The sequence below is a fragment of the Corythoichthys intestinalis genome, chromosome 21 (genome assembly GCF_030265065.1).
Source record: "Corythoichthys intestinalis isolate RoL2023-P3 chromosome 21, ASM3026506v1, whole genome shotgun sequence".
In the NCBI taxonomy this organism is placed as follows: Eukaryota; Metazoa; Chordata; class Actinopteri; order Syngnathiformes; family Syngnathidae; genus Corythoichthys; species Corythoichthys intestinalis.
The window spans coordinates 34206296-34225366 of record NC_080415.1 but is presented as its reverse complement, the minus strand read 5'-3'; the positions used below and the strand labels follow the sequence as shown (position 1 = coordinate 34225366).

Genomic DNA, 19071 nt, shown 5'->3' with positions numbered 1-19071 from the left:
CTAGTCATTGATTTAACAGTCACACTCTTGATTGAATTAACAGTCACACTCTTGATTAAATTAACAGTCACACTCTTGATATATAGATTGCAAGATATCCTTGTTTTGAACACACATTTGCACTCAAAGTACTGTAGCTTGGTGGAAAAGTACTGAGACGTTGTGTGATGAATCAACATATGTGTGTGTATCTATTTATTAGCAGAATGTGAGAAATTGCCGGTAAAAAAAAAGGTAAGCACATGATTATGAGCTAAAACTGTATTCTTCATAATAGCTTGGGAGTGCAATCTTGTATGACCCGCAGGTTATAATGTCATACAATCAAACATATCTTACATCTTCCATCACTCTTGGTTTTATTGGATTGTTTCAAAGTTCAACGAGTGAAATAATAAAGGCTTAAATAAACTTGCTTGCTTTCGTATTCACAATCAATTAACCCTTTGGCTGCCACTGACAGTGATAGATGAACCACATTTCACTTAAAATTCGCTGTTTCAATGTCAATGGCACTGACACGTGAGCATTCACTGCCAGTTTAAATGAATTGGATGTCTATAATGGTCAATGGCAGGCAATGAGTCCAATAACTGGCTCAAGACAAATCATTGGTATTTTAAATGAAAGTTTATTCTTGTTCTTTTCCTTTTGTAATATTCGGAGAAAGTTTCAAGTGCAATGTTAAATAAATAAGTGTCTAAAGAGATGAAACTTAAGGAACACTATAAAGTTAATAGCACCATTTGTTTAAGAGGCAACACAACGTGGCAGGAAGTCAACAACAACAACATAAAGAGAGCACAAAGATGACAATAATAAATCTTCACTTGATTTGAAATTTCCATCCTTAAGGTGGAGACGAGTGACGCAACATGATGACAAAAGATGTCAAATCTCCCCTCCAAAAGGGGAAAAATACTTCCATGAATGAGTGGAGGCAAATGATCGACAGCCTTCTCTGATAGGTTAATGTGATACTGGTTGGGTTCTTCAACCAATGAATTCAATGAGTAAGCAGACAATGAGTATTTTTATTGTGACACAGTCGCTCCTGGAGCTTTACATTTAAAGCAACACTTGGTAGGTTTTCAGTTTTGGTTGATTTTAGCGACCCCAGTGGACAAATGCGGTAACCCTTTCAGACCCGGATTTTTTCTGCTGGGCAAAAAAAACAAATTGTCGCTGATTTCTACTCTACTCAAATACCAGAACAAAGTGCAATTTTTTGGTCTGGGATATTTCATGCTTTTATTTGTTATTTTTAATGTTAATGTTACATTGTTTTTATGAGAAACGAGCACTTACGTTTGCCTTTTTGAAGTTGCGTTTTGTCTCAGCCGTTTTCAAAGAGCCAAAAATTTGATTTCGATGGGTAAAGTTTTGTCCAATCATCTCCCGGAAGTGGCAATAGCAACTAGGGTGGTTCCGATCATGTTTTTTAGCTCCCGATCCGATCCCGATTGTTTTAGTTTGAGTATCTGCCGATCCCGATATTTCCCGATCCGATTGCTTTTTTTTTTGCTCCCGATTCAATTCCAATCATTCCCGATAATTTTCCCCGATCATATACATTTTGGCAATGCATTAAGTAAAAAATGAACAAAACTCGGACAAATATATACATTCAACATACAGTACATAAGTACTGTATTTGTTTATTATGACAATAAATCCTCAAGATGACATTTACATTATTAATATTCTTTCTGTGAGAAGGATCCACGGATAGAAAGACTTGTAATTCTTAAAGGATAAATGTGACTTTGTATATTGTGACTAAATATTGCCATCTAGTGTATTTGTTGAGCTTTCAGTAAATGATACTGCAGCCATTTAACTTCTGCACAAATGCATGATGGGAAGTGCAACCATGACTGTGCGTAGGGCTACCAATTGATATATCTTCTCTGCTTTGGGAAAGAACATAGGGTGTTAAGAAAATGATCAACTTCTACCTTTCTTCCCCACATTCCCACGTTATATTTAATTGCTGAGAGAGGTATTGTAAGGCTTTAGCTACATATAAAATGGCTTCAAAGGCTGTCAAAATTCTCTCTACTCATTAAACGCTGCCTTTTAATGCTATCTATAGGTAAAACGGCGTCATTATAGATTGAACGCGACAATGCGTGAGTGGGTCGTGCAATGCATGCGTTAATTACGTAACGTGATTAATTAAAGAAAATTAATTACCGCCGTTAACGTGATAAATTTGATAGCCCGACTTTAAGCCAAAACTACTCTGGATGAGTGTAAGACATTTTGTCTGTGACGTTAAATACAATTAGAAAACAATTTAAATTTTTTTTTTTTTTTTTTTTAAAGTCATGTCCGATAATTTTTTGCCGATTCCGATACTTTGAAAATGGCGTGATCGGACCCCGGGACGCCAATCGATCGGGACATCTTTTATAGCAACTAAATACAGTGTATTTATTGATTCAACAACGCGAACACGTCATGTCCTTCAGCAGCATGCTCGTGTCTGAAGGGGTTAAGGAAGACTGCGTTTCCCATAAGGACCAGCGCACACCTGCGCAGTGTTGTAAAATCATCAATCAATCAAAAATCAATCTCCGGGTTACCTGCAGATTGATTAAACAACATTTCTGTTTCCAGAAGCTGTGTGAAGGATGAATATAGAAATAAGGTAATTAATCCAGCTGTGGCTAAACAATAGCATATGACGGTTAGCAACCGTGTGGCTAAAAACTGATGAGTTCGGTTGAGGGGTGGGGGCTATATTCTGTATATCCTGGTAGCCTCTCTTTTTCTCTGTTTTTTCCTCCTCAGACAAAACTTTTTGTCTCTTGTTGCTCTGCCAACTTTGAAGAATTTGTGAGAAATCGTTCGCATTGAAGTATGAACGTATGCCGTAAAGCAGTCAGCACATTTGTAGGGTTTTTTTGTGTGGCACGGTTCCTGCCATTCTCCTCAAAGTGGTGTCATTCAACTACAGTAGTTGTCAGTCGACATATTATCACAACTATTATAAAAATATTTTATATTGGTTGAAAAGTTACCAAGTGTTGCTTTAAAATCATTAAATGCGGCAATCTCAATGACTGACAATATACGTAGACGTAAAGATAAGATAATGTAATCAGGGGGTGGGTGCTTGCGGTCGGCGCGCCGTCAGTTCTTGCCAGTGACGAGGCTCTGGTACATGGGCTTGACCACCACGTGGAGTACCAGGGACCCGTCCACCAGGTACTCGGAGGTCCGTCGGTGCAGGTCGGCATCGGCCAGGAAGTCGCCGTTCTCTTCGGTGCTCTGGTGGAAGTCGTAGACGTGCTTGACCAGCAGTCGGCCACGCCGCTGAGCCAGAACCAGGACCGTTTTCTGGAAGCTGACGCCGGCAAAGTCGGCGCTGGAAGTGGCCGGCGTGACGATGATGCGGGGGCGCCCGCCCTCGATCCGCGTGGGCTGCATGGCGCCCGTGTCCGTGAACATGGGCCTCATGCTGAGTGGCAGCCAGCGGGGCGAAAACAGGACGTTCCAGGTCACCTGCGCATTTACAGGAAGGTGTCACTAAGGATACGTGACCCATGTTTTAGTTTGTTTTTTCTTCTAATCTGTTATGAAAGGGAAACTGGATTGGACGTCTAGTGCCGTCAATGACACACAAACTATGGCTGAATCAACAATTTGATAGTCGACATTACCCGTTTGCTGGCATCATGCGCGCTGGGCCCGAGCTGCGTCTGGAAGCTGGTGCTGCGGTCGTCCCGGGTGGGATTGCCAACTACCCAGGAGGACCCCCACAGCGGGGCCAGGTAGTTCCTGGGCACGAAGAGGCTGCAATTGACGTCAAAGTACTTGGCCATGTGCACCGGGGAGGCGGCGTGGAATTGGTACGACATGTAGAGAAGATCGCGGACCGACTCCCGGTAGCGGGCCAGAACGGCCGACCGGCTCTGGAGGCGGAAAAGCTCTCGGGGCGGCATCATTGCGTAGCGCACCGCCCTCAACGCGTTCTCCGCCGTCAGCCCGTCAGGGCTGTTGTGCGAGATCCACTCTTCCAGTCCGGCGAAGAGCTCCATCTCGCTCTGCACCACCAGATCGGAACGGCGCAGCAACGTCATGAGCAGCCCAGAGCTGACGGTGGTCCACTCACTGCTCCGCAGGACGGAGGATAGGTTCCAGGCCAAGTACTGGAGGCAGCCGTCCCGCAGGGATGTGTCGCCAGCTTCCGACGCATACTCGTACCAGCCCGCCACGTGGCCCGAAGGTGATTCCCGGGCCAGGTTGAACTTCATGTAGTCCGTCAGGCCCCGCCGCAGCGCCGACACCTGGTACTTGCTGGCTAGGCGGTGAAGCGGGATGGCCTGCTCCAGTCTCAGGGAGAGATCGCCGCAGTACAGGTACCTGAACAACAACAATCGTATATTTGTAAACTTGACCAAAGACCCGCAGTGCATGCGAGCATTCAGACCTGATGAACTTTTCAAAGACTGCGGCGCATTCCGGACTCTCGCGCAGTGTGAGCGTGCTGCCGTTTCGCACCCGTAGCATATCCTCCAGAACAGGACTCTGCAGCGACAGAACCAGGGAGTGGACCGCCAACAGTTTGACCTCGTCAGCATCGGGCGTCTCCACCCGCAGCGTCACGTCACTGCCGTTGCCTTGGAGGAAAATAGCCTCCAAGCGCTGAACCAGCACCAGAGAGTGGCTAAGGGTGTCCGCACCGCCGCCATCATCCGGTTGGCCTTCCACCCTCAGCGGGTCTGAGGCGGTGTGAGACAAATTTATTTGTAGAGCGCCAATCATTAAATGGAAATCCAAAGACTAGACAAAAATGAGTTAAATAACGATTTGAAAGAAGAACTAGAGCAACGGTCTCCAAACTAATCAGCATAGGACCACACTGGGGGCAGGATTTCATTCCAATAAAACAAGCACCAATCTGGTGTCTTACAAGTGTAATCAGTTGATTGAAATTAGGTTCTGGCCCTTGAAGACCGCTTTGGGCACCCCTGAACTAGAGAATACAATTTCTGTAGGAGTTGAAACTGAAAACGTGTTCAAACTTAAAACCAGTCTAGAGTCTTGGTCTGGTTTTAAGCTTTATTCCCAAAGACTCCATCTTGGTTTTGACTCCCAAGTGTGTTTATCTTGACTTTATCTCAGTAATGCTTGATTTTGGAGACGTATCAGTTGGATCTCTGATGTGCTTTTAGGCACAACAGTACTAAAAACTCTTTAAGTCTCTCAAAAGTTAACTTGATTCATTCATTCATCTTTTTAACCGCTAATCCTTTCAAGGGTCGCGGGCGTGCTGGAACCCAACCCAGCTGACAACAGGCAGGAAACAGAGTACACCCTGAACTAGGGGTGGGAACCACTTGGTAACTCACGATACGATACGATTTGCGATGCAAAGCTCACGATGTTAGGTTTTGTGTTTGTTTTCTCCTAGTGTGACTTGTATCCCTGTGATTGCCCATTGATTTCACCTGTTGTGCCTGCTCATAGGGTATCCTCCGATCTGCATCCTCCTGTGCTCACCTGTTCCTTGTTGTCTCGTTACCCCTTGTCTGTGTGTGTGTGTATATAAGCTCCCATTTTCTTTTCACTCCTTGTTGCGTCATTGTCAAAGTCAGAGTCTATGTCCATGTCAATCTCCATGTTCATGTCAGCATTTTTTCCTCAGTTCCTCGTGTTCCTCGTCCTGCTTTTGAAGTAAGTTGATTTGTTAGCCTGACTTTTGTTTGTTAAGACTTTTTGGATTTTCCGGTCATTTTGTTGGTACTTTGTTGTTTTTTTGGCATTAATTAAAACATTTTTTTACTACCTTTTTTGCCTCGCTTCACTTTTCCTGCATTTGGGTCCACATACCACCTGCCTGCCCGCATTCCTGACACACGATAATGATGACTTTACGATATGGCGATACAACGATTACAATAGGAAATCATTCTACAACACTTTACTATGCAAGTTATAAACAGAAAAACAAGCTATCTTTATCCTACAGCTGTACGTTTATCACTAGTGGACATCCAATCCATTTGAACTGGGAGGGCGGCAGCGAATGAACCCCTTCCTCTTCAAACGGTTCCCATCCTACTTCTATGGCTGTCAGTGGCAGCCAATGCCAGGCAACGAGGTAACTTTGGGCCATTTTAGGTCATTACCTGTTGATTTTGAGTCACTTTCTGCTGATTTCAGGGTATTTCAGAGTCACTCCCTGTGAATTTTGGCTTACAGAATAGGAAGTGACCCAGGAATGTGGTGGACAGTACTTATATAGCGCATTTATATACATGGTTACCATGCCCAAAGCGTGGTTAGCACACATTTACCCTTTCACGCTCACATTCACACACCAATGGTGCTGCCATGCAAGGTGCTGCCAACCCATTGGGGGCAAATTTGGGTTCAGTGCCTTGCCCAAGGGCACTTCGACTGGACAGTCGTAGCCGCGAATCGAGCCACAGACCCTTCGGTCCAAGGACAACTCCAGCTACCAACTTCGCCATGGCCGCCCAACCAGATGAATAAGTAGTGACACAAACTCAACTGGAAGTAACCTTTAAATGTCTCGAGAATCTTAAAGAGTGACTGTGAATGCTCTGGATTCGAACAAACAAACGAACGTTCAATCGCCCTTCTCAGTCTAAATGGATTGGGCATCAAGTGCCGTCAATGGCATCCAAAGAGCTAACTGAGACACTGTTTTTGTGGAAGATTTTGGGAGCAACTTGTTGGTTCATTTTTTCTTAAACATTGACACTTTTTTAAAACAGTATCTTGATTCTTGGCATGAGCGTATCGATAACCTTTTGGGATGCAAAGTATCACGATATATTACCATTTCGGTATTTTGTCATACCCCTACGCCTGAACTGGTTGCCAGGCAGACGTTGGGCACATAGAGACAAAGAACCATTCATGCACACACTCACACCTATGGAAAATTGGGAGAGTCCAAAGTTAACTTGATTTCGGAAATGTTGTTCAGGTCTTCCTAAACCAGATGTGTCCAAACTATTCCACGTAAGGTTGCGCTGGGTGCTGGATTTCATTCCAACAAACCAAGACAACACCTTTTCGACCATGGTGTCTTACAAATGTAGTTAGTTGATTGCAGTCAGGTGCTGCTTGTTTTAGCAGAGAATTCATTGGTTAAACTGTCTCTCCTTGATTGGTAGGAACAAAATCCAGGACCCACAGTGGTCCTTCAGGACGCCCCTGTCCTAAACAGACTCAATCACAGCTTGTAAAATTCAGGTCAGAGTCAGTGATCCCTCCAAAATTACTCATAGACGTCACTGACCAGGAGTCGGGTTAAGCACTGATTTTGAGGCTAAAACCGATGACCTGCACCTTTTCCACATTGAGTTTGGTCTTAACCGCTCACCGAGGATGTTGGGAAGCATTGAGTGTGATGGCTGTTACTAGGACAGTCATTGGGTCATCGATCGGTCGCCTGACGACTGATTGTGGGTCACATTTAATTAAAACTCAGCCCCCCTGTGTAGTCCAGTTATTGATCAGAACAGTTCCATCATTCCTGCACACTCTATAGTTTCCTAATGAATAGCTTCATCAGGCTTTCCAAAATGGTGAATTTGGTTCAATCTATCAATCACAGTTTGCCGTACTGCCTGCAGAATCCTCGTGTCTCTGTGGGTTTTCTCCAGGAACTGAAGTTCAAACTTAAGAATTGTCAAGTTTTTGAGTTCAACTCAAAGTGAACGTCTTCTACTGAGAATGGAGCACAAGAAATTGTGAATTTTCGAGCTTTGACATACCTGCTGCCACTGTCAACACCCACGCAGCCTGAAGCAGCAGCACCATCAGCTTCACCATCTTCTTCATCTGCTTCTTCTTCCTCTCTGAGCGTCCAGACGGCCAAGTAGTACGATGCTGCCGACGATGATGATGACTTTTTAATGTGGGTCATCGGCCGTACCCGCTTCCTGGGCGGAGCCACGCTGGGATTCTGCACGCCACCGTGTTAGCCAAGAGGACACAATGATTGTTTTGAATTGCTGACTACTTACTGATGACTTTTACTATTAGTCAGGGGCAGAAGGGGGGGGCTTTGCTGCCCGAGAGTCATTGAAAGACCGGCCCACTTCATGGACGGTGTTGGAAACCATCCAGCCAGCAACACAGAGAGGTCTACTACTAATATTCACTAACTCTGGCCAGAACTTATTCAGAATTGGGGATTTACAGTACCAGAAAAATGAGAACTGTAACCTGATCAAAGTCTGCATGTAGGACTTTGAAATCAAATTTTCTCAATATTGGTACTGTAAAACTGCATAGTTTTGAGTCTCAGAATCGTCAGAGAAGTCCACTTCTAATGTTCACCATCCTTGTCCGGAAATTATTAAGAATTGTGGATTTACAGTACCACAAAATGAGAACTGTAACCTGATCAAAGAACTGAATACATGTAGAACTTTTAATTCGGTGTAGAAAGCCATCCAAGCAGCAACATACACAAGTCCACGACTAATATTCACTAACCTTGGCCAAAACTTATTCAGAACTGTGGATTTACAGTTCCACAAAAATGAGAACGGTATCCTGTATCCTCATCAAAGTATGCATGTAAGACATTTAATTCAAATTTTCTCAATTTTGGTACAGTAAAAATCCATAGTTTTGAGTATGTGAGTAGTCAGAGAGGTCCACTACTAATATTCACCAATCTTGGTCAGAACGTATTCCAATTTGTCGATTTACAGTAATACAAAAATGAGAACTGTAATCTGATCAAAGTACTGTGTACATGTGGAACTTTAATTCGGCGTTGAAAGCCATCCAGCCAGCAACACAGAGAGGTCCACTTCTAATATTCACTAACCTTGGCTGGAACTTATTCAGAACTGTGGATTTACAGTACCACAAAAATGAGAACTGTAACCTGATCAAAGTATGCATGTAGGACTTTAAATAAAAATTTTCTAAATTTAGGTACAGTAAAAATGCATAGTTTTGAGTATGTGAGTAGTCAGAGAGGTCCACTACTAATATTCACCAATCTTGGCCAGAACCTATTCAAAATTGTGGATTTGCAGTACCACAAAAATGATAAATGGCCCATTGGCGCCCCCTTGAATTTTTCAAAAAGGCCTCTCCATTTAGGTTTTTTCAACGTAGAGGGATGAAATTCGGAGAGTCGATACCTTGTACAAAACTGCTCCAAAAAGTCTCTTGCACATGCATTCCAAACCCAACAGGAAATCGGGTATTTTGGATTGAATGTGAAATTTTTACTGATTTACAGTGTGCACATTTGAGACCTTGGCACCTAGGGAATTTGTTTGATCATCCTCAAAATTGACGAGACTGTTCATGAGGCATATGAAATCTTAAGGTATCAAAATGGTGTGTTTTCATTCACGGGCCTGACCTGGGCGGGGTGCCAAAGTTGGCCATTTTTTCGGCAAAACACCGAATTTGAAAAATTACTGATAACTCCCTCATACAACGTTCAATCTATTTTAAATCTGGCATGTGTGTGAGGTATCCCAGCCTGAGCAGGACTGGATTGAAAATTTACCATTTGTGCGTGGCGCCTCCTAGTGGGAACAGGAAATGCCCTTTTGTTACGGGACACACTCCTCCTCTAAAGGGAAAAAATCAATCTACCTCAAACCTGCATAAGGGGAGCCTTAAGACATGTGTTCAGATGCCTGATGAAAATGATTGAGGTTTGGTTGAAGCAGAAGGGTCCAACAGGAAAGTGAAAATGACTGTCACCATTCTGTCTCTCCACACATTTTGAACAGTCATAACTTGGCAGATATACATGATATCTGCTTCAAACTTCCCATGCTTGGTGAGAGTCTTACCCTGAAGAGTCCAGTAGTGGTCATTTGCATCGACTCTGTAGCGCCAATATAGTGGCAGCAGAATTTGTGGCCATTGCATGCTCGAAAACTCAAAATAATTTCTCATCCCAAAAAAAGAAGTGAATTTAGGTTCTCATTAGATGATTAGAGGGGGGCTGTCTCCCACCACCTGACCTGCGTGACGTCCGAGTTGCGCCAAAGTGCGAGGGCCCGTTCAGTCCTGCTTGCAGGCCTAGTTATATTTGCAATATGAAGCAATTGTCAGAGAATCACAAAATTTGAAAAATAAGGTCTTAATGAAACTTTTTTTCAAATTTGTAAAAAACAAAAATGTAATAAGCCCTCTAATATCTATAACCCTTGCAAAATGTTTTTTTTTTCTCATGGAACTTGAATCCTTTTTTTTTTTTTTTTTTTTTTTTTTTGAGGAAAGATATTTCAAAATTCTGAATTAGTCTCAAAATTATGAAATTGTAAGTGTATCAAATGTGATACATTGGGCAAGAAGGGGTTAAATGAGGGAATAAGAACTGGATAGTAAAATATGATGGACTCCACTCCAATTGCGTCGCTTGTTGTACTTACACCGTCTTCCCACTAGAGGTCAGAAGGCATGTGCGCACGTTCGTGTATGTATGCGTGTATTTTCTGCACGTGTAGTAGTAGCGGTAGTGTTTCTGTTTCTGCTGGTGCTGCGCTTGTGTTTGCACTTGTGTCGATGGTCAGACGTCTCGCAGGATTTTCTCGTTTGTGCTTGACTTTTTGACCTGATATCCGTTTTGTTTGGTGAACCTTTCTTCATTTCATTAAGAGAATCTCAGCTCACTATCAGGTACGTGAACGCATCAATTTGATTCGTCTTCTACTGTATATGATGTTATATGATTATGTCGTTTGCAACGTATTTTACAACTGTATTTTCACTTTAGACTGTTTTTATGTTTTCACCTCGAAAATATCACATTACAGGGCTCACAAAAAAATTAATAAGATGTATATATTATATATAAACTATAAACTTTTGTATTTATAGATTTAATCAACCAAATGATCGACATTAAATTAAGTATTGTGGTGATAAAAATGTTAAAGATTCATAACAGTAAAAGAGTAATAGAGATGATATCATAAAATAACTTCCTAACTTTTTTTTAATGAATAGAAATGAACAAATAGATGAGTAAGGGTGATTAATAATGACACCACCTAATCTGACCCAGTCGGGCAAGGACAAGCTCCATTCATGTAAAAATATATATTTTCATGAATTCCATTAAAAACAAAATAACCTATTTAGAGGAATTCCCTACAATTCTTTGTTTGTCATGTACGTATTTTTGGCCCAAATGACATCAGAGTAGCTCTGTGCTAACCGTAGCTGCTAGCCATGTGTGTTTTTCACATGGCTAGCAACTAGTTACATTAGCATTAGCATAAGGATGTGGTTCCCATAAAAATGCCAATAATGCCAAGGTGTACGGTCACCGCGGCAACCGTCAAAGGAACCTTGTTGTTATCACATGGCCATGACTGACGCCTGCTCACGTGATTATGACTATGCTACGCAACATTGGACGCTAAGGACGGAATTTTGGTTAGGCCGCACCAAAGTACGGACTAAACGGAGGACCCGTTTATCTTTGGTTCTATGTAGTTGGCATGTGCTTGCACTTTATTGACTTTAGGAAGCGGGAAGTTCCGCGTCGATCATTGGTACGCTTTCACATGTGTGAAAGTTGAAATATTTGACTTGAGTTAAACATTAACGTCTTTCTCCTCGTCTCAGTTTGTCCATCTGTGTGTTGATAGGACGCGGTGGCAACGAGAGCGATGGCGTCCCACGGGAATCGACCCACGGGCTGCGGTCCGCTGGTGGCGTCCATCTACTATAAGTTGTGTGACCTAGACGCGGCGTGGGGCGTGGTTCTGGAGGCCTTAGCGTCAGCCGGTGCGGTGGTCAGCTTTGTCCTGTTCATCGCGTTGCTCGCCAACGTTCCCTTCATGCGTGACCGCGACCGGCGGAACGCGGTGGCGCTGCACGCCGTCTTCCTGGTGTGCACGGTTGGCCTCTTCGGCTTGACCTTCGCCTGCATCGTGGAGAAAAACTTCTCCACCTGCGCCTCCCGCCGCTTCCTGTTCGGAGTTCTATTCGCGGGCTGTTTTTCATGTCTCCTGGTTCAGGGAGTCCGACTCAACGCCCTGGTCCGGGGCAGACCCGCGCTGCGGGCAGGAAGCTCCTGCCTCGCCGCTTTGGCTCTGTGGTCCGTGGAGGTGCTCATCAATGCCGAGTGGTTGATCATCACGGTGGTGCGCAATCCGCAGGGGCCGGGCAATTCTACTGCATTGGCCACACCCTGCAACGTGGCGAACGCTGACTTCGTTATGGCGCTCATATACGTGATGGCGCTCCTCGTCGCCACCCTAGGCGCAGGCCTGGGCGTATTGGCGGGAAAACACAAGCAGTGGAAGAAGGATGCCGCCCTTATCCTAGCGTGTGCCTTCCTTTCCATCTGCATATGGGTGGCTTGGATCGCCATGTATGTCCACGGGAACGTCTTCAGGGGTGTTCCTCATTGGGACGACCCTACGCTAGGTGTCGCCCTGGTGGCAAACGCGTGGGTCTTCCTGACGCTCATCACCATCCCGCAAGTCTGCTTGTCAAGCGGGGATGGAGACGACGGCCCTGACTTTGCGCAGGACGCGTACCCTAGTCGAGGTGTCGACTACGAGAACATTCTCAAGGAGAACAGTCCCCACAACGTCTTTGCGGATAACATGGAGAACAAAGCCTTCTCCATGGAGGAACCGGGACAAGGTACATGATTTAGTCCGAATGCCTTACAGTTCTGAAGTTCAGGTTGCGATAGCGCCAGCTGCTGTCTGGGAATGCCCGTTACAGTACGTTTACGCCCTTGTCCTTGTGGCATACATGAATGTTTAACTTCAGACTGAGATGAACAATCCCTGGTGGAAAAAAAGTGAACACAAAGTCAACAAGAGAGCGTCCATTTCCACTTGGGAACACAGAACTTCCTGTTAATGTGTAATATGAATATCTAAGCGCGTCCCCGGGCGCCCTATCACATCCCGGTGCAAGTGTGTGTTGACATCGTCTCCTTGGCGATGGAGTCACGGCAACCCTTTCCTCCTCAGTCACACCAATTAACAGCACCTCATTAAAAACAGGCCAAAATCCTAAAGTCAAGGAGTAATCTAGGGCAGACTAGACATGTAGTATTGAAATGTTTCTGTGGAGATAGAGCTTTTCAAAGATCTGGATCCCAACTCCAGAATGCTCTGCATCCTGCAGATGTCACATTAGAAACTTTGAATGCGGACTACGGCAGGGTGGACCCAACTCCAGGGAAGCAAGAAGTCAAGGAACATTTTGCAAACAAAAAACAAGGATGCAAAAGCGCAAATAATACATTTGCTTCGAGAACATGACATGAACAAAGTAGGAAACTAAATACAGTGAAGAAAATAAGTACTTGAACATCCTGCTATTTATCAAGTTCTACTTATAAACCATGGATCATAGTTGCATGTCCACTGTGAAGGAGATAATCTAAAAACAAAAATCCAGATCTGTGATACAGCTGCAAATAAGTATTTGAACACCTGAGAAAACAAATGTTAATATTTTTTACAGTAGCCTTTGTTTGCAATTACAGAGGTCGAACGTTTCCTGTAGTTTTTCACCAGGTTTGCACAAACTGCAGGAAGGATCTTGGCTCACCCATCAGTCAGGTTTCTTGGCTGTCAATGAGAAACACGGAGTTTGAGCTCCCTCCAAAGGTTTTCTATTGGGTTTAGGTCTGGAGACCGGCTAGGCCATGCTAGATCCTTTTTATGCTTCTTATGGGGCCACTCTTTTGTTTTCCTGGCTGTGTGCTTCGGTTCATTGTCATATTGGAAGACCCAGGCACGACCCATCTTCAATGCTCTTACTGAAGGAAGGAGGTTGTTCCCCAAAATCTCACAATACAGGGTCCTAGTCATCCTTTCTTTGATAAGGGGCACTTGTCCTGTCCCATGCGCAGAAAAACAGCCCTAAAGCATGATGCTACCACCCCCATGCTTCACAGTAGGGATGGTGTTCTTGGGATAGTAATGATCATTCTTCTTCCTCCTGCTCTCATCTGACCACAAAACTTGCTCCCATGACTCCTCGACATCATCCAAATGGTCATAGGCAAACTTAAAAGGGGCCTTGACGTGTGCTGGTTTAAGCAGGGGAACCTTCCGAGCCATGCATGATTTCAAACCATGACGTCTTCATGTATTATCAACAGTAACCTTGGAAACGGTGGTCTCAGCTCTTTCAGGTCATTGACCAACTCCTATCGTGTAGTTCTGGGTTGATTCCTCACCTTTGTTAGGATCATTGAGACCTCACGAGGGGATATCTTACATGGGGCTCCACTCCAGTTGAGATTCGACCGTCATTTTTAGCTTCTTCTATTTTCTAATGATTACTCCAACAGTAGACCTTGTTTCACCAAGCTGCTTGGCAATTGCTCTGTAGCCCTTTCCAGCCTTGTGGTGGTAAACAATTTAGTCTCTAGTGTCTTCGGACAGCTCTTGACCATGTTGCAAGTTTGAGTGTATGGGGTGGACAGGTGTGTTTATACTGCCATCGACATCAAACAAGTTCATCTGATTTAGGATAATACATGGAGTGGAGGTGGACTTTTAATCAACAGGTCTTTCAGGGTCAGCATTCTAACTGATAGAGAGGTGTTCAAATACTAATTTGCAGCTGTATCACAAAAATAAATTGTTAAAAAATCATGCATTGTGATTTCTGGATTTTTGTTTTTAGATTATCTCTCTCACAGTGGACATGCACCTACGATGAAAAATTCAGACCCCTTCATGATTCCTAAGTGGGTGAACTTGCAAAAAAAGTAGGGTGTTCAAATAGTTATTTTCTTCACTGTACAAACAGAGTGATAAGAAGCATGGGCAGCACATGTGTGAAGGTGATAGTTAGACACCCTACACGTGAAACTAATGGGCAATCAGACGAGACAAGCGCAGAGAGCCCAGACAGAAAGAAAACAGCAGACTTGTATTTTTCGTACTTTTTCGAGTGTATCTCAAAGCCGACACCACAGAGCTTTGGAAGATTTTATTTTGCGTCTCTGGTTGACTGTTGCATGGTTGCAGGTGCTAAGGTGGTGTCCCCATACAGCGGCTACACGGGGCAGCTGAGGAGTTGCGTGTACCAGCCCACCGAGCTGGCCCTCATCTCCAAAACCCGAGGGGCCTCTGTGAGTACGCCGCACCCCTCGCACAGGAAGTCTTTGGCGAGGTTGTCCTAGGCAACCCTCGCTTGTCCCAGATGGTCTCCAGTAGTCCTAGTTGGTCCAAGTTTTTATTTTTTCTTTTACTCCCTCTCCTTCAGAATTCTCCGGAAGCTCCTTACGATTCCACCATTCCCAGAGCCTCGGCCCACTCTACCGTCGGCGCCTCAGTCGTGACGGACACAGTCAACGTAGGTTGCGGGAACGGAAATAGCTTAGGTCCACGTTATGGGTAGTGGTGTGACATGACAATACAGTGGTACCTCTACTTTTGAATGTCTCTACATAATGAATTTTCAGGTTAAGACACACCTTGACGGGAAAATATCGCCATTTGTTAGGGATACGAAAGGAAATTGCGTTTTTTTAAGCTTTTTCCTTCCTTCACTTTTGACAATTTGTAAAGCTATAGCACACATGTGTACACTTATTTTCAAAACGACGCATTTTTACCAATAAAACACCTGACACAAAACAATTGGCGTTGAAACATCCATCTCGCCTGATCAAAATGTAAATTTAGTTGATTAAATTAGCCTAATTTTCCTAGCAAAAGTCCGGTAGCTTAAATGCTACAAATGCTAACGTATTTATAATTTTCAGAGCAAATCGCTCACACATAACTCCACAAACTGTAGCTCTTAACTTAATTACAAATGCATACACAAACATATATTAGCTGAAACAACTTACATCCTTATGTTGGCCAAACGAGAGAGCAGCTGTCCTATATTTAGAGGTGGGTAGTCACACGTTACATGTAGGCTACTCTGTTACATTTACTTGAGTAACTTTTTGAGAAAAAATATACTTCTAAGAGTAGTTTTATTAATCCATACTTTTTACGTTTACTTAAGTAGATTTGTGCAGAAAAAAACGCTAATCTTACTCAGCTACTTTGGGCTACACAAGAGTCGTTACATTTCCACATATTAGATGAGTAGCTCTACCAATTTCACCAATGAGGCGTCGCAACAGTAATCACATGTCTCCATTATACCAATCAGACACAAGCTTGCTGTTTTATGATCACGCCAACATGTTCAATCACGTGGCGTCTTTAAAGCACTGTAAAAAATGAAGTATTTGATAACATGACTCAAAAACGCAGGTTTAAATCTCTCTCCCAGTTTTTATTTGGCGCTGATTGACCACGGAAAACCGGAGATATGATCCTTTTCATTTCATAATAGTAACTATGAAGGAACTATTCAAACTAGGAACTATTTTCTGCACTAAAAGGGCACTCATGCTCTTTGGACGAATAATCCTTCACTTCTGTCATTTTTTTTCTCGGCAGGATTGAAATTATTTTTTTATTTTTTTATTCTGTAACAGTTCATATAGATAACTGTGCTGAGAAAAAAATACCATTAAAAAAAAAATCAAAAAAAGAACGCAGTTACTCACAATGTTACTCATTACTTGAGTAATTTTTCACTGCCTACTTTTTGACTTGTACTTGACTATAGTTTTTGGATGACTACTGTCCCTTTTACTTGGGTAATATTATTGTGAAATCATGCTACTCTTACTTGAGTCAAATTTGTGGCTACTCTACCCACTTCTGCCGAATATCAATGTCAGACGAGTGTCCTACTAAGTCATAGAAGCCAAGGTGACAGTCCAGCCAGAACCAACGTTGCCACCAGAGGGCAGTGTATCCTCCATCATATAACAAAATAAAATACTTTTGGACTTTTTGGATAGTTATTTTTAAACGGTTAATTCCGATTTAAGCGGAAATTCGGGTAACGTCACCAGTGTAAGAGCGGAACTTGTTTGTAACCAGGGGACTACCTGTACAGTAAACCTAACCCTAAAGCCTTTACACCCGCAAACGGGGGCCCTGGGTGTCACCGCACCCCCGTAAGCTCCGCCCCTGTATTGATACTACTCCTGTACCAATTCACGTTCGTAGTAGAGGTGAGCTAAATAAACAGTAACTCAATGTTAACTCATTGGACGCTACGGACAGCAATAGACGTCTAATCCATTTGAAGTGGGAAGGATGGCAGCGAATGAACAGTCTACGAGTGATTAACTCATTTAAATTCACAGCAGCCGTTTGCATAGAAACTTTCCACCTGTGCACTTCCTATTTTACAGTACATTACCATGACAACCACAGCATCTTCACTTTTTTTTCTCTTGACTTCTTCATGTGCATACCTGCAGGGCAACACGTTTCACAGGACGCCGCACTGGTGAAGCCGACGCCCCCATTTTTCCTGATGACCTTGGCCGACCTTTGACTTTTACTCCTCTGAGCTGTGATGGAGGCAAGAATGAAGAATGACTTTTTGCATGTTTTTTTTTTTTTCTTTCTTTCTAGACATGTCCATTGTGTAATTTGTACTGGGAGTACTGGCAGTGAAAGATTATCTTTGAGTGCCATTGACAGCCATGGACGTCCAATTCATTTGAACAAGGAAGAGTAGCCATTGAGTTGGTAAATTATAATACAATACACAACACGCTACAACTCTACACCACAATTTACTAGCTAACACGCTACACTGCAAGTACACTAGCTGCACAAATGTCCTTTGCAGTAGTTTGTCTTACTTTGATTGCAAAGATGTAAATATACTTTGAATGCATCTTGGGTGAAATGCAATGTAAATATGTTGACGCTAAAAGTCGATATTTCTGATGTATGTGTATTTTTTTTGTTTGTGTGTCCCTGCAAAATAAAACCATGTTTGCTCACTTCCTCTCAGCCAACTCATGTTGTCCACAAAGGCTGATGGGAACTGGAGTCCGTCGTAGTCTCACCTGAGGTCATCAGTGGACAGTTTGGATGAGTTTCTCTGTATGAGTGTGTGTTTGGTATGTGTGTGTCTGTCAGTCTTTTGTTCATGTTTTTTGTGCCATTGATGATAATAGACGTCCAATCCTGTGGCGTTCAATCATTCTGTTGCTGTTAATGTAAATGAGTTTTTCACTAGTATATGTCCGATACGATCCATTATATGATTTGATATATGATATGATTATTGAAGTGAGAGTGTTACGTTTATTCGCTGTCACCCTCCTAGTCTATCGCCGTCAATGGCAGCCAACATGTTAAAGGTGAAATATTTGCACTTCAACTATTCATGAGATGGCGCCTATATTTCAATAGCCATTAAAGAAACATGTTTTTTGGAAATATTTCTATTACTACTTCGTCAATGGTTATTGTCCAATCGTAAAAGTCGATGCTCCACAACGTGTTTACAACGGATGTCCCGCCCACCCTCCACCAATCAGCCAATTACGAGATCAGTTTGCATTCGTAAACGTTGCGCACTTGTGCTACAAATATGTTTACTTATAGATCAAGAATGTGTCATTTTTACACTTGAAGTACAAGTATGTGTACTTATGCACACTTACAACACAAGTTCGTGTTTTTGCATGTATTTGTACTACAAGTATGTGTACTTAATTGTGCTCAGCTATGGTTACGTGTACTTAATTGTACTCAACTATGGGTACTTGTAGTACAAGTACGTGTACTTACGTACGCTTGTACTACAAGTACGTGTTTTTGCATGTACTAGTACTACAAGTACGTGTACCTACGTACGCTTGTAGGACAAGTACGTGTTTTTGCATGTACTAGTACTACAAGTATGTGTACTTAATTGGATTCAACTATACTTGTGCTACAAGTACATATTTCAATTATACTCAACTATCGTTACTTGTAGTGCAAGTATGTGTACTTACGTACACTTGTACTACAAGTACGTTTTTTCCATGTATTTGTACTACAAGAATGTGTACTTAATTGTACTCAGTCATGGTTACTTGTACTACAAGTACGTGTACTTGTACTACAAGTATGTGTTTTGCATGTACTTGTGCTGCAAATATGTGTAATTGTACTCAACTATTGTTACTTGTGGTACAAATACATGTACTTACGTTTACTTGTACTACAAGTACATCTTTCA

The 19071-nt window shown here is 43.0% G+C and overlaps 2 protein-coding genes across 10 annotated transcripts in view; one reads left to right on the top strand and one right to left on the bottom strand.

Moving 5' to 3' along the window:
* The window catches only part of gprc5c (G protein-coupled receptor, class C, group 5, member C), a 93115-nt gene extending 74554 nt beyond the window's left edge, over positions 1-18561 (top strand). For 6 of the 9 annotated variants that reach the window (XM_057826091.1, XM_057826087.1, XM_057826094.1 and 3 more), the window contains 4 exons: positions 11628-12633; positions 14991-15094; positions 15229-15318; positions 17306-17844. In XM_057826091.1, coding sequence (XP_057682074.1) covers positions 11649-12633; positions 14991-15094; positions 15229-15318; positions 17306-17338 — 1212 coding nt within the window. In that variant the 5' untranslated portion in view covers positions 11628-11648 and the 3' untranslated portion in view covers positions 17339-17844. The other 3 variants (XR_009061762.1, XM_057826085.1, XM_057826086.1) reach the window with 3 other exon arrangements.
* Positions 620-7949, bottom strand: LOC130909518 (BTB/POZ domain-containing protein 17). Its single transcript, XM_057826084.1, has 4 exons — positions 7761-7949; positions 4439-4730; positions 3669-4371; positions 620-3510 (listed from the first exon to the last, which is right to left on the bottom strand). Exons 1-4 carry the CDS (start codon positions 7825-7827, stop codon positions 3139-3141), a joined length of 1434 nt encoding a protein of 477 aa, XP_057682067.1. The 5' UTR covers positions 7828-7949; the 3' UTR covers positions 620-3138.
* Positions 18562-19071: the final 510 nt, after the last annotated feature.

Coding starts and splice junctions, on each gene's coding strand:
- LOC130909518 (XM_057826084.1), bottom strand. CDS start 7,827: ATGAAGAAGATGGTGAAGCTGATGGTGCTGCTGCTTCAGGCTGCGTGG. Junction 4,731..7,760: donor GGTGTTGACAGTGGCAGCAG/GTATGTCAAAGC, acceptor ACACCGCCTCAG/ACCCGCTGAGGGTGGAAGGC. Junction 3,511..3,668: donor CGCATGATGCCAGCAAACGG/GTAATGTCGACT, acceptor GTAAATGCGCAG/GTGACCTGGAACGTCCTGTT.